The 12,589-nt window shown below is 27.8% G+C and overlaps 2 protein-coding genes across 2 annotated transcripts; both read right to left on the bottom strand.

Annotated features, from left to right (window-relative positions):
• Positions 1-767: 767 nt before the first annotated feature.
• On the bottom strand, positions 768-1,572 carry LOC107883361. Its single transcript, XM_016803207.2, has 2 exons — positions 1,232-1,572; positions 768-1,154 (listed from the first exon to the last, which is right to left on the bottom strand). Exons 1-2 carry the CDS (start codon positions 1,478-1,480, stop codon positions 1,014-1,016), a joined length of 390 nt encoding a protein of 129 aa, XP_016658696.1. The 5' UTR covers positions 1,481-1,572; the 3' UTR covers positions 768-1,013.
• A 2,869-nt stretch (positions 1,573-4,441) lies between these two features.
• On the bottom strand, positions 4,442-11,266 carry Pafah1b2 (platelet-activating factor acetylhydrolase 1b, catalytic subunit 2). Its single transcript, NM_001162356.2, is given in 4 exon segments — positions 4,442-5,289; positions 5,741-5,863; positions 10,747-10,953; positions 11,016-11,266. Coding segments are annotated over 4 exon segments (681 nt in total). The 5' UTR covers positions 11,082-11,266; the 3' UTR covers positions 4,442-5,004.
• Between the last annotated feature and the right edge of the window lie 1,323 nt (positions 11,267-12,589).

Here is a 12,589-nt window from a genome sequence, read left to right as displayed (position 1 = left end):
GTCAGTTAGTACGATTGTCCAGTAGACAATTTTAATATCTGAATAGATATTGGACGGACGTCTCACCGACTTTAACACGCTACGTGCCACACAGTACATAACGTCAAAACGCAATAACATATTGTACATTACTAAATTATTAAATTATTTAAATAAAACTACCACAAAGTTATATTACAGTGAAAACTGTCTAAAGCGGGATCGCATGGGACCAACAAAAAATTCCGTTTAAGCAGTTTTCCGCTTTATTCAATAAAACGAAAAAAATTCCGTATTATTCAATTCAAATAAATAATACCAAAGAATATTTTTCAAATTCTTGTTTTATATAATATAATTCATTAAAATTGAATAATTTATATTTACGTTTATAAATTACGTACATACATGACGAAATAACAAGTTATGATCACAACTTAGTGATACGCATTAAATCTTTATTATCAGAAATAAGAGTGGGAGTCATCCTCGGCATTTCATTGGTCCTTGATATTATGCTGATAAATTATAAATTATAATCGATGAAAAGTTTTAAAAAATATAGGTATGCCAAAGTAATTAGTATTAAAACTTATTTAACCATGATTTATTGTAATAAATAATAATTATACTATTTGGTGTAAATTTAAATGTGTTAATTTAAAAAACTATTTATTGAAGATGTGTTATACAAATACAATATAATATTAAACTAATTTCATGGCTATTTGATAAATTTTTGTTTTTTTCGTGTTTCTACTTTTTTTTTTTTGATATTTGATCTGAAATTAATTGTTTTTTAAGATTATTCATTCTTATGAATGTCCGTGTCCTAACTAGACAGTCAATAACTTCTTGCGGGATAGACAAATATTGAATGATTGGTGTCAATTTATTAATCATATTTTTCATTATCCCTTTACTTTTGTAATATTATCACCATTCACTAATTTAAATTCAATTTCAAGAAATTTGATTGCTGCCATCAAATTGTTTGATGGTAATTTCAAACCACCTCTTGACTTGAAATTAGTCTAGCAGTCTTCTGCAACATCACCATCATCTGTTTGCTTTATCAAATCTGGATATTTGCTGGAAAACCGATTACAAATATAGCCAGCTACATATTGAGCACTATCCTCTTCAAGCTCATTAAAAGGTTCATTTTCCGCCATCTAAATCACATTAATTATTAATATTTACTATGTTTGATTGTGTGACTTAGTTATGTACTAAAATATTTTTAATTTACTTCAAATTCTCTCAGGAGATCAAAGCACTGTTCACTGATTATTGGTGTACATTCACTACCAATATTTGACTGTACGGTGGCTACTTCAGTTGGGTCATCTGTTTCAAATGTACTCAAATTCAACATTTGACTAGTCAAACACTCATTTTCAGTCAATAATCTGTTTTCGAGATCAACCTGTGAGTTTGTATTCTCGGTAAATACAAAATCTGAATGTTTTCCAAGAATGTACCATCTCGGGCTAAACATTTTTAGATTCTGAGTGGAACGATGAATGTATTGATTTTACAATGATGTGTGTTTTTTTTTATTTTTTATTTTTTTTTGTGTCTGTCATCACCTTTTAGGACAGTAAAAGTGCTTGGATTTTCTTCAACAGTACCTTTTCTGATAGGAAAGTGAATCTAGTTGGAACTTTGGGGGGTCAAAAGTAAAATTTTTCCAATAGTTTTCAAAAGTGCCGTGAAAAACAAAAGAAAAATTAAGGAAAAACGGAAATTTTTACGCAAAATCTGTTTTCGAGAAAATCGATTTTGGTTTTTGGTGTAACCTTAAAACAAATGACTGTAGATACATGCAATTTTCACTGGTTGTTTATATTTCCATTTTCTATACATGATAAATTTTTCAAAATATTTTGATTTGTTTTGAGCTGATTACGGACAATTCCAGTTTCCAATTTAATTAGTTTTTTTTTCTATGAATGTCAATAAAACTTTATTTGTTGAGTAAAAATACTTGAAAATTTAATACAAGGCTCCTACTATATTGTTACAATGACATTTGAAAAATATTAAAAATCCTTAGTCACAGTTTTTTTTTATTAGCATTTAAAGTTCAAAAATTCAAAAATTCAAAAATTGACAAAATATGGAAAAATCACGAAAATTACCTAATTATGTTGAGTACCGTGGTTATTATACATATCTGTGTGAAAAATATAATATCAATTTGGCTTGGAATAAACAACAAATAACGTTTATCACTGGCCGCCGAATTTAAAAATATTTAAATTTTCAATATATTATTATAATATACAAAATACAAATGCAATTTCACAACTGAGGAAGGCCGTATCTGAGGGTGGTCCAGGAGGTTTGGATCCTCCCTAAATTTTTTCAATATGTCTTATTTTTAACCAAATATCGAAACATAAATTCAACAAAATTACAATATACATGTTTTGGACATTCTACACCCCACACGTCAACTTCTTGAAGTTAAATAAACAATCCTACATATAACGATTCATCATTATTTGAATAATTAACAATGGAAATAAATCATTATACGTTATTCCTTATGTTCAACGTCATTAAAATTGAAATATTTATCTCGTATGAACATTGCTGAAGTTATATTGTGAAATTCAAAACAAATTACTACCTATTATACCGATACAACGCATATTTAACTGGGTGATTCTTTTATCATAGAACACTCATTATTTCAAAAAGTATAAATTATTTTGAAAATATTTTTTTTACATAGTTTCTAGTCGCTTATAAAACAACGTTTTTCTTAAAAAATTATATTTTAAATATTTTTTATCCTTATAATTTTTTAAGTTTTTTACTTTTTTGAATGACAACATAGGGTTTTAATTTTATTTTCCAAAGCAGATTATTTTTCTTAGTATTTTGATACATGAAAATCAAATTTGGGGCGAGTAGTTTAGGAGTTATAAATATTCAAAGATTTGATGAGCGGAGTGGAGTGGTACGGGGTTACCCCGCGAAATGTTTGTCCACTTCTGCAATATTTATAATGTATACTTGTTCAGTAGAATTGTCTTAAATAAAATAGACTTATCAAAAATTGTCAATACATTAATTGCTGGACTTCCTAGTTCCTCGTCAGTACTTGCATCATATTATTATGTCAGTTTTGAAAACCATGTTATAATACATTGTGTATTTGTGTGAACTAAAAACAGAAAAAGTATATCATTAAGTCACTTTCAGCAAATATTTAAAATTTTAGAGACCTCAAAAAACCACTTACATTACAAAATTTCTGTAAACCAAATGTCTAGCCACTAATCAGTAATAATTATTATTGACATATCCATTATCCAGACATTGATAAGAATGTGTATGATGTGTTGCCTATACAAGTCCCAAACAGGGGGTACTTTACTAGTTAACAATAGACCATTAGCGTAGTTGCTAGACAACAAACACAAACGCCTATAAGTAAACTCAAGTCCTAGGTATATAGTTAGAAATTTAAAATTCTACGGTGTCTATCTTAACCTAAACACCGCTCTGGAAAGTGAGCAGCCAAAGAGCCCTATTACAAAAATGTATAAACACAACCGGTAGAACATGCAAGTAATTATTTAAATGTTACTTATACGCACTACAAATCCTGAATAAACATTTGAATGAACTTATATAGTTATATAGAATGTCCTTCATCAGACAGTGTGAGATGATGAAACTCTAATTCTTGTGAATTGAAAAAGTACAAATATGAAACTCCGTCGTTTTGTTAATAGAATTCAAATTTACACTGAAGCTGTGTGTAAAGAAATAAAAGATAAAATACCAAGGGTACTGTACAAACGTAAAAATAACGAAATACAAATTCCATTTAGACATTTTTTAACTGACCATAACTATGCATTATTGAGTTCACAGTCTAATAAAAAATGTAAACAGAATAGTTCAGAATGGGATGATGGTAAAACATTTTGCCCTGGTGACCCAACTATTAACAGGTAGGTACAAATTGAAAAATAATTTGTGAAAAGAGATGCGGCCTTTTTCAATTTTTGCTGCGACGGGTGATGTGAAGTATCAAAGGCCAAAGTATGTGGCATTGTAGCTATACTCGCGCAGTGCACATGAGAGAACGACAGTGATTCACGCATTGTAATGGCGTCGCGAGTGCGGCTTGTCTGATTTCCTCCCATCATAGTTCACGTCCCCACTGCTCGGCGATGTATATACAGCGGTTCACAAAAACACAATTGTAATTTTATTGAAATATGCAATGAATATGCATTTGCAGCCATATATGGAGGAATATGCAAAATAAAAATTTGGTAGGAATTCCAATTTAGTATGATCTGTCGAGATTACTAACAAAAATTTAAGGTTAAAAGAAAAAAATATGCAAAAACATCCGGGCTCTACAAAAAACATAATATAAAAGCTAGAATTGTATACTTACTAGGTAAATTTAAAGTATAAGGATAAAATTTAATTGTTTTCTAAGATAGGTTAAATTGTATTTAATTATATTTTATTATGAGATAAAAATACATTTATCAACAAAAAAGTTATGATTTGTGCAATGCATGAACATAAACTTGCTGCGATTCTTAATGAAAATGTTTACATCACAAACAATCAAATGCAATAAGCAACATTTATATGGTAATATAAAATTATTAATATAAGTGTTAAAGTAAACATATTACTAATTTTTGTTAACATATATATGTGTACAAAGAGCTTGCAAAATTAGATTTAAAATATATAAGACTAATATACTAACTCCCCAATTAATTAAAATTAATAGTATCAGCTTTGAAGCAATATTTAAATATACCTAAAATGAACATAGCTTATGATAAACTTTGTGCATATTGCTTAAGCCCCTGCCCTCCCCCCCAAAAATAAAGAACAGTCTATACAATTAAATTAGGAACATTTTAAAATATTTTAGGCCCGATGAAAATCATAAATTAATTATAAGAAAATATGAAATAAAAGAATCACAATACAAAAGGCTTCTGCTTTCTCTGCGCATATACAAAATCAGATTTACTGAGTTCCAATTATTTCTTTGTCAATATCTTTGGCTTCTCCGAGAATTTGTAACAGCAATTCATGTACAGGTTCAAATATTTTACGGTAACATGAGTCAGTTGGATGTAGATAATCCAGCATATCTTGAGCACTCAGCGTATCATCTGATTGCAGCAGACCTGTATTGACAGTAATTACTTCTAACCGAGAAATTGACTTTACTTTTTCATGTATAATTTCATTAACTTTAGAGTTACGAATACGTAATTCATTTGGCCTGGCTCCACGAGGTAATAAATCCTAGAAACAACATATAATTAATATAATATAAAATATTTTATCCTAAACAATGACACAAAAATAAAAATGTCTATATTAATGTTATTTACTCATAAACAGTCAGTCAAATAATCTAAAATGTTTTAGATTTTAAATAGAGCAAGAAAGCTACAGGTCTCCAAAAAAATTAAATACAAGTATAAATTAATATATTTGTAATAATGTTTATTAATAATGTATCAATATTTAACCAAATATTACAAATACATTAAACATTTTAATTAAATGAAATTATCATTCAAACTTGTTGATTCATTGTTTCTTTTAAAAAATAATAAAATTGTACTACACTAGGTATATTACTTATATACCAAATTAAATATAAAGTTTAATTAATAAAAAGCAATAACTTATATTAAAAAGTTTTAATGCATCTTAAAATAAAATATAAATTACATCACAAAATAATTACCAGCAAAATGATATAGCACTCAGGCAGCTTGGATTTGATTTCTTTGATTATGGTTAAAATACCTTCTGATATTTCATCAGGAGTATTACCAAAATTGTTTGTACCAACATGAAGAACACATGCCTAAATAATATTATTCAAATCATATGAGGAATAATGAACATTAATACAAATCTTTAATTAGGTACTTTGACAATAATGTACATATTACTTGATAAAAATAAATTATAGAATATTTTAACTTTTGTTTAGTGTACAAGATAATATATATTTATATATTTAGATTATATTATTATTAAAGTGATCATTTAATTCTAATTTCAACACTACATGATATGGCTATGAGTTATGTTCATAATAATATTTGAAACATGAAAGGAACTATTAAAATAATACAAAACAACTAATTTAATAAACATATCATTCATATATTACATTAATTATAACAACCAATCAAAGTTGTAGACGTTTATGTGTCCTCGTTATGACTAAAGCCAACACTTGTATACATTTGCAAATTTTTATTGGTTGGTCAAGAAAAAGGCTAGTTTGTACCAAAATTTGTTACCTAACCTAACAAATGTTATTTTGCATATTTTTGCATATTTGGTATTATTGTATTTTCAGGGCATATTTTAGAATTAAGTACATTTGGAGGATTTTTCAGACACAGTGAATCAAGAATCACAAAATATTAATTTATTAATTATTTTGTTCATATATGTTGGTATGGGTAATTCAACTTATTAATACAAGTAGTTGAGGTAAGGCCAAAAATTAATTTCTAATGATCAAGTTGAAGCAAAATTTAACTTTTATTCATTCAAACTATGAATTTTACCCAATACCATAACATATTTACGATTATTTAGAAAGCCAGAATGTTTTGTTATTGATGTAGAATGCTCGTTTTCACGCTACAAAAATTTGCGAACAATGCTCAATACTGATTGAAAACATATCGAAATCATTAATTGTTCAATGCAATAACATCAGGTAAGAATTAAAATGTTTATCATTTATTAATATAATGGGTTGTTTTGCTTAAATTCAGGGCTTTGCACCGGAATAATTTTTTTCGGATTTTGGGTGTTGAAAGAAAATTGGGGTCATTGAATTTGGGTGTTATGGGTTAGTACACTTTTCTGGTTATGGTTAAATGCAAATTTATTCGGGTTAATTATGGTTAATTCAAGTGTTAAAAAAAACACATGTTGTATATCAACTAACATGAGATTTTCAATTCAAATTTGATATAGCAATCTGATTTTATATTTAAAGTAAACATAATGAAAAAAATTAAAAAATTAAATTAAATATTAATACTTATTAGTTATTAGTTTATTACTTATTACTTAGTACTTAGGTATTCAGTCCTTTTTCAATAAAAGAAAGTTCTCGCTTATTACATATTTTAATTTTTAACTGAACGTTTTTTTCGTTATATTTATTTTTGATTAAGAATGTTAGATAACACAATTACTATTGTCTATTATCGAATATTGTGAAATAAAATAAAACAATCATCTAGCATCAAGGTCTTTTTTAAATATTTATTTAATTATTTTGTAGGTTGCAAAAAAAATTTAGTTATCCGTTACACACTCACACTACTATCTTCTTAGTCGCGTTAGTTGCAAAAGATACATACAAATTGATATGCCACTTTATTTTCAATAATTCGGGTTTCCGGGTTATTTCGGGTGTTTTTTGAGTGTTAATTTTTTTCAATCTGTTTTGTATATACGGGTTTTGGGTTAATTTGGGTTTTGGGTTACGTTCGGGTGCAAAGTTTGCTTAAATTATTAGGTATTTATTTAAAATATTCAACATTTTTGTTTGGTTTTCAGATGAAGAGAATATCACACATTTTTATAATTCTTTGGCAGTATACTATATAAAAAAATAAATTATTTAATTAAAAATAGGACGTTAAAATTCATTTTGTTTTTAAAGCATATTTTGGTAATTTTTAGAGCATAACTGCATACATATTTTATAAATTTCTTAGTATATAATTGTCGGCCTTAGTTATGACTAGGGCTCGGATTTTGTAGCAAATGCTTCTTTTGAGGGAAGTGTGATAGAAAGATAATTCTTATATATAAATACGTTTTGAATCGTTCTGATTTTAATGAAGTAAACTTTTTTTTGCTTTTTTCCACAAAATCTACTTTTTATTGCTTTTCCCCCTATTTGGTTATTTTTTCCTGATTTTTATATATTTTTCTTGAAAACTTAGCTTATTTCTATGTATATTATACGTCTTGGACTATATTATTTTTACCAGAAATTATAAAACCAGTGAAAAAACCAGTAATAAATATATGACTGATAAAATAACTGTCGTTATTGTGCCGAAATATTTTTATCTACAATTATCTATAGTTGTATTTACGACTCAAGGAAAGGGAAAATTATCTGAATTATACCTACGTATTTTTACAGCACGTCCTAATACTTTAGTTGGCCGGTAAATATCAATTGACAATCAGTGAGGTATAAACTTATAGTTTTCTAAATAATTTCTTTCATCGTTAAAATGCCAAAAGTTAAAAATTTAAATTTAAAATTAAAAAAAATCATAAGAGAATTCGGTGAAAATGTGCTTATGACTGACAGAAATATTATATTTTGTAAATTGTGTGAAGTCAAAATAAATTGGGATAAAAAATATAACGTTCAACAACATATTGACAGAGAAAAACACAAATAAGCATTGAAAAAACTTGAAGCTACAAAACATAATGCAGTTTAGCCATTCATTCAACAATTTTGTAAGTCTGATTTTAATGCAGACCTATGTTCCGCATTTGTAGTGGCGAATATCCCCATAAACAAATTAAACAATGAACATTTTCGGTCATTTCTTTCAAAATATTGCAATAAAATTATTCCAAATGAATCAACTTTACGAAAAGGATACTTCGATTCTTACTACACTAATATGATAACTAAAATACGCGATGCTGTGAATGGCCAAAAAATATAGGTTTGCATAGATGAAATAATTGACAGTGTGCGACGTAATGTAGCTAATGTCATTATTGGTATTTTGAAACCATAATATGTTGGTAAAACCTATCTTATTCACACAGAATATTTACACAAAGTGAACCATAGTACTATTTTTCAATTATTTGACAAATCTATGCATATTTTATGGCCAAATAATGTTAATCATGAGGACATTTTATTATTTGTTTCGGATGCCGCGCCGTATATGAAAAAAGCTAGTCGCCGTATTCAAACACTGTATCCAAAAGCTTTGCATGTGACATGCTTAGCTCATGCCCTCCATAATGTGTGTGAAGAAGTGTGTGCACATTTCCCAAAAGTTGATCGTCTGATTGCCGAGATAAAAAAAACATTTCTGAAATGTCCAAAACGGATCGCTATTTTGAATGAAAAATGTCTGGATATTTCAAATCCACCTAAACCAATCACTACTCGTTGCGGTACATGGATTACAGCAGTCGAATATTATTGCACATATTTAAATGAAATAAAAAGTGCAGTTGAAGAATTCAGCGAGAATTCCCAGTGTGTGAATGTTGTAAAAGAGCTTATAAAAGATCAATCTCTACATTCAAATCTCGTCTACATTACAACAAATTTTGGATTTATACCACATGCAATTACACAATTAGAAAAAAGAGGTATTTTTATTTTTGTTTCAAGTATTTGCTGTATTTATATATTATTATTTTTTAGGCGAAACCTTGGCAAAAAGTATAGGTATTGTGTTAAAAGCAAAACAAAAGTTAGAGGAAGCTAATGGCGAAGTAGCGAAATTGATTTTAGAAAAGTGCAATCGTGTTTTTTCAAAGAATAATGGATGGGCAGAACTTCAAAAAGTCAATAGTATTCATAATGGCACTGCACTCAATGTAAATGTGGAACAGTATGACTCAAATGATTTAGTTTACATGAAATATGCACCGATTACATTGGTTGACGTAGAAAGGTCTTTTTCTATGTATAAAAATATATTAGCACCCAATAGAATGAGTTTTAATGAAAGTAACTTGACTAAATATATGGTTGTAAATTCCTTTTTTAATATTTAATTTTATGTGTAATTGAAATTTGCTTTTTTAGAATTAAATTAATAAATGCTTTTTTAAGGATTTATTTTGCTACAAAATTCGAGCCCTAATTATGACCAACTAATAGCTATTTGTAGCTTTAAAAATGTGTTAAATAAAATAAAAACCAATTTAATGATGGAAAAATAATAAATAAGATTCATGATCAAATTAGTATTGACGATTAATCTCTCAAAATAAAATTTTCAAATTATTTATGACTGCTAATATAAATCTATTTTAAAAGGGTAGTTGTACTTACTAACTACTAAATACTAATATCCTATGACTGTTAAGTATTAGTAATTACTAATTATCTGGTAGGCAATATCCAAACTATTAAATTATATACGACAGAAAAAACTCTTCATAGAAATGAGTTATAAAGTAATGTACTTATGTATGTAATAATTTATGATATTGTTGTTAGCAATAGCATTGCAAAGATAGGATACTGATAACATTTTACCTAAAATCTTAATTTGAAGATTATATTCAAGCACACAGCAATGTGGACTTTGATGGTATACCTCTTAAGTGTATTGTTTGCCAACTATAGCTCAAATTAATTAAAAAATATAACATAGTACATTAGCCAAAAAAGTATGTAATCAAATACATATCTGTATAATTATAAATTATATATAGGGCCGGATTGGTTAAGCGGGCTACCAATAAAATCTCGGTGGACCGCTTAACGTTTGGGACAGTCACGTGAATGTGGGTGAAAATAAATTCATGTTTAAAATACAATTTTCCACCTATAAGCTCGTAACATCTCTAAACATAATTTTGGGCCAATGAATATGTAAATGGATTGCTTAGTAGTGAAAATCTCGGTGGGCCGATACATAACAATCTGGCATGGCTGTATATATATATATATTAAGATTTTAACACTTCTTATACCTGACTTACCTTTGGTTTAATATTATCAAGAATGCCACTTTGGATTCTCCATAATACTCCTTGGGTTAGATCACCACCAATACCAAAATTTAAACAATGGAGGGGTTCAAATAAATCATTCCATATAGGACTTGACTGTAACTTCTGTATAATTGAGTCACCAATCATTATAACATCAGGTTCACGTTCTTTCGCTTCAGATACATGACGTTCATGCTAATAAATGTCAAATAGGTAGTTTGAGTATTACTAAATATTTAAAATTACAAATTATATACCTGGCTCATCCATCTGTTGTCTCCTTGGATATCAATGGGGACCTCAGGAATTATACAAGGATTCATTTTAATTAAAAATTTAATAATATAATTTATTTCAAATAAAATAAAGTTATAATATAGATTTAAAGATAATTATCAAATATTTCAATAAGTAATGATTTGAAATTAAGTAGTACAAAAATAATTTGGGTTATCGGATGTGACCTACAAGTGGCTAACACCAAAAATCTTGTGCACCGTACAATCGTAGCGTACTTGTAATTTGTACTGAAGTGTAAATACTAAATTTTATAGTTATGTTGAATACTTGAATGTTGATAAAATCATGAAAAAAAAAATATTTGATATCAGTGATTTTAGTGGCTAAAAAAAAGATTTCTATGTAGTACTATCACAGAACAATAGAAATATGTGCTAAAATCATGATTTAAGATATACAGGTAACTGTAAGGTTAGTAGTAGTCATGCCCATGCAACTCCCCAACCAATTAACACAAATCAGTAGTGCTCTTATTGTCGGGTCCCGCTCTGGTGGCGCGCTCTAGTAGTAATTTGTATTTTAATAATTTATTACTCATTCAAAGATTAAACAAATAGATAAACATTTTTACTGTTGTAAAATAATAATAGTAATTATTATTTTAAAGTATAAATATATTAAAACACCTAAAAATAATAATAATAATAGTAAGTACTTTTGGTAAATAAGTAGTCACTACTTGTAGGCCTTTTTAAGGACAATGTGCCAATAACAAGGGTCTGTATATTTTGGCGGTATTTTACAGTCATAGGCTCATAGATTTTTATTATGAGCAAAATAATGCCGATAATATTCAATGGATCGTTAAGCCCACAGTCTTAATTAAATTTTTAAGTCGACAATCATCGAAATAATAATATTTTGGTACTTGGCCGGTAGATGGCGCCACCAGAGCGGGACCCGTCAATAAGAGCTTCATATTCGGGGATTAGTTGCCAGACCTAATAATCTAAGACCGTGGTAGTAGTAGTTAAGTGTAGTAATATTACTCGACAAAACTTATTTTTTTGTCCACGAAAAGATAACTATTCTGTCAAAGCAAGAATTATATTTAGCGCTTTTACATAGTAGTGATTTATCTTGGTACTACAAAATATATCAATATATATATACATTAGGTTGTTGGTTGATGTTAACCACGCTTGGAGCGTTGGTCGTTTTTCTACTATCGTTGATCGAATCCCGGAAAACAAATCCCCGACCCTAGGAAAAAAAATCCCCAGACTACAATATTACTCACAAGTCACAACCACATGCAAATGGTTGAACAAATATTTTTTAAACGTTAATAATTATTATCTATAATTAATATTTAATTACAAATACGTATATTATATTGTTAAAAAAAATTATATATTATAATTTATAAATAATATTTTGTTTTCAATTACGATAATATATTACGTGTAATTCAAATTAACTAACTTAATAACTTCAGAAATAGGTATAGCATATAAAAATATTTCGAATGATCGATACGTCAAATAATACAGTTAAAAACATACTATACAAAAATATTATTCAAAATATA

Source organism: Acyrthosiphon pisum, chromosome A2 (genome assembly GCF_005508785.2).
Source record: "Acyrthosiphon pisum isolate AL4f chromosome A2, pea_aphid_22Mar2018_4r6ur, whole genome shotgun sequence".
Taxonomy (NCBI): domain Eukaryota; kingdom Metazoa; phylum Arthropoda; class Insecta; order Hemiptera; family Aphididae; genus Acyrthosiphon; species Acyrthosiphon pisum.
The sequence above is the reverse complement of the archived record's forward strand: the minus strand, read 5'-3'. Positions and strand labels throughout refer to the sequence as shown.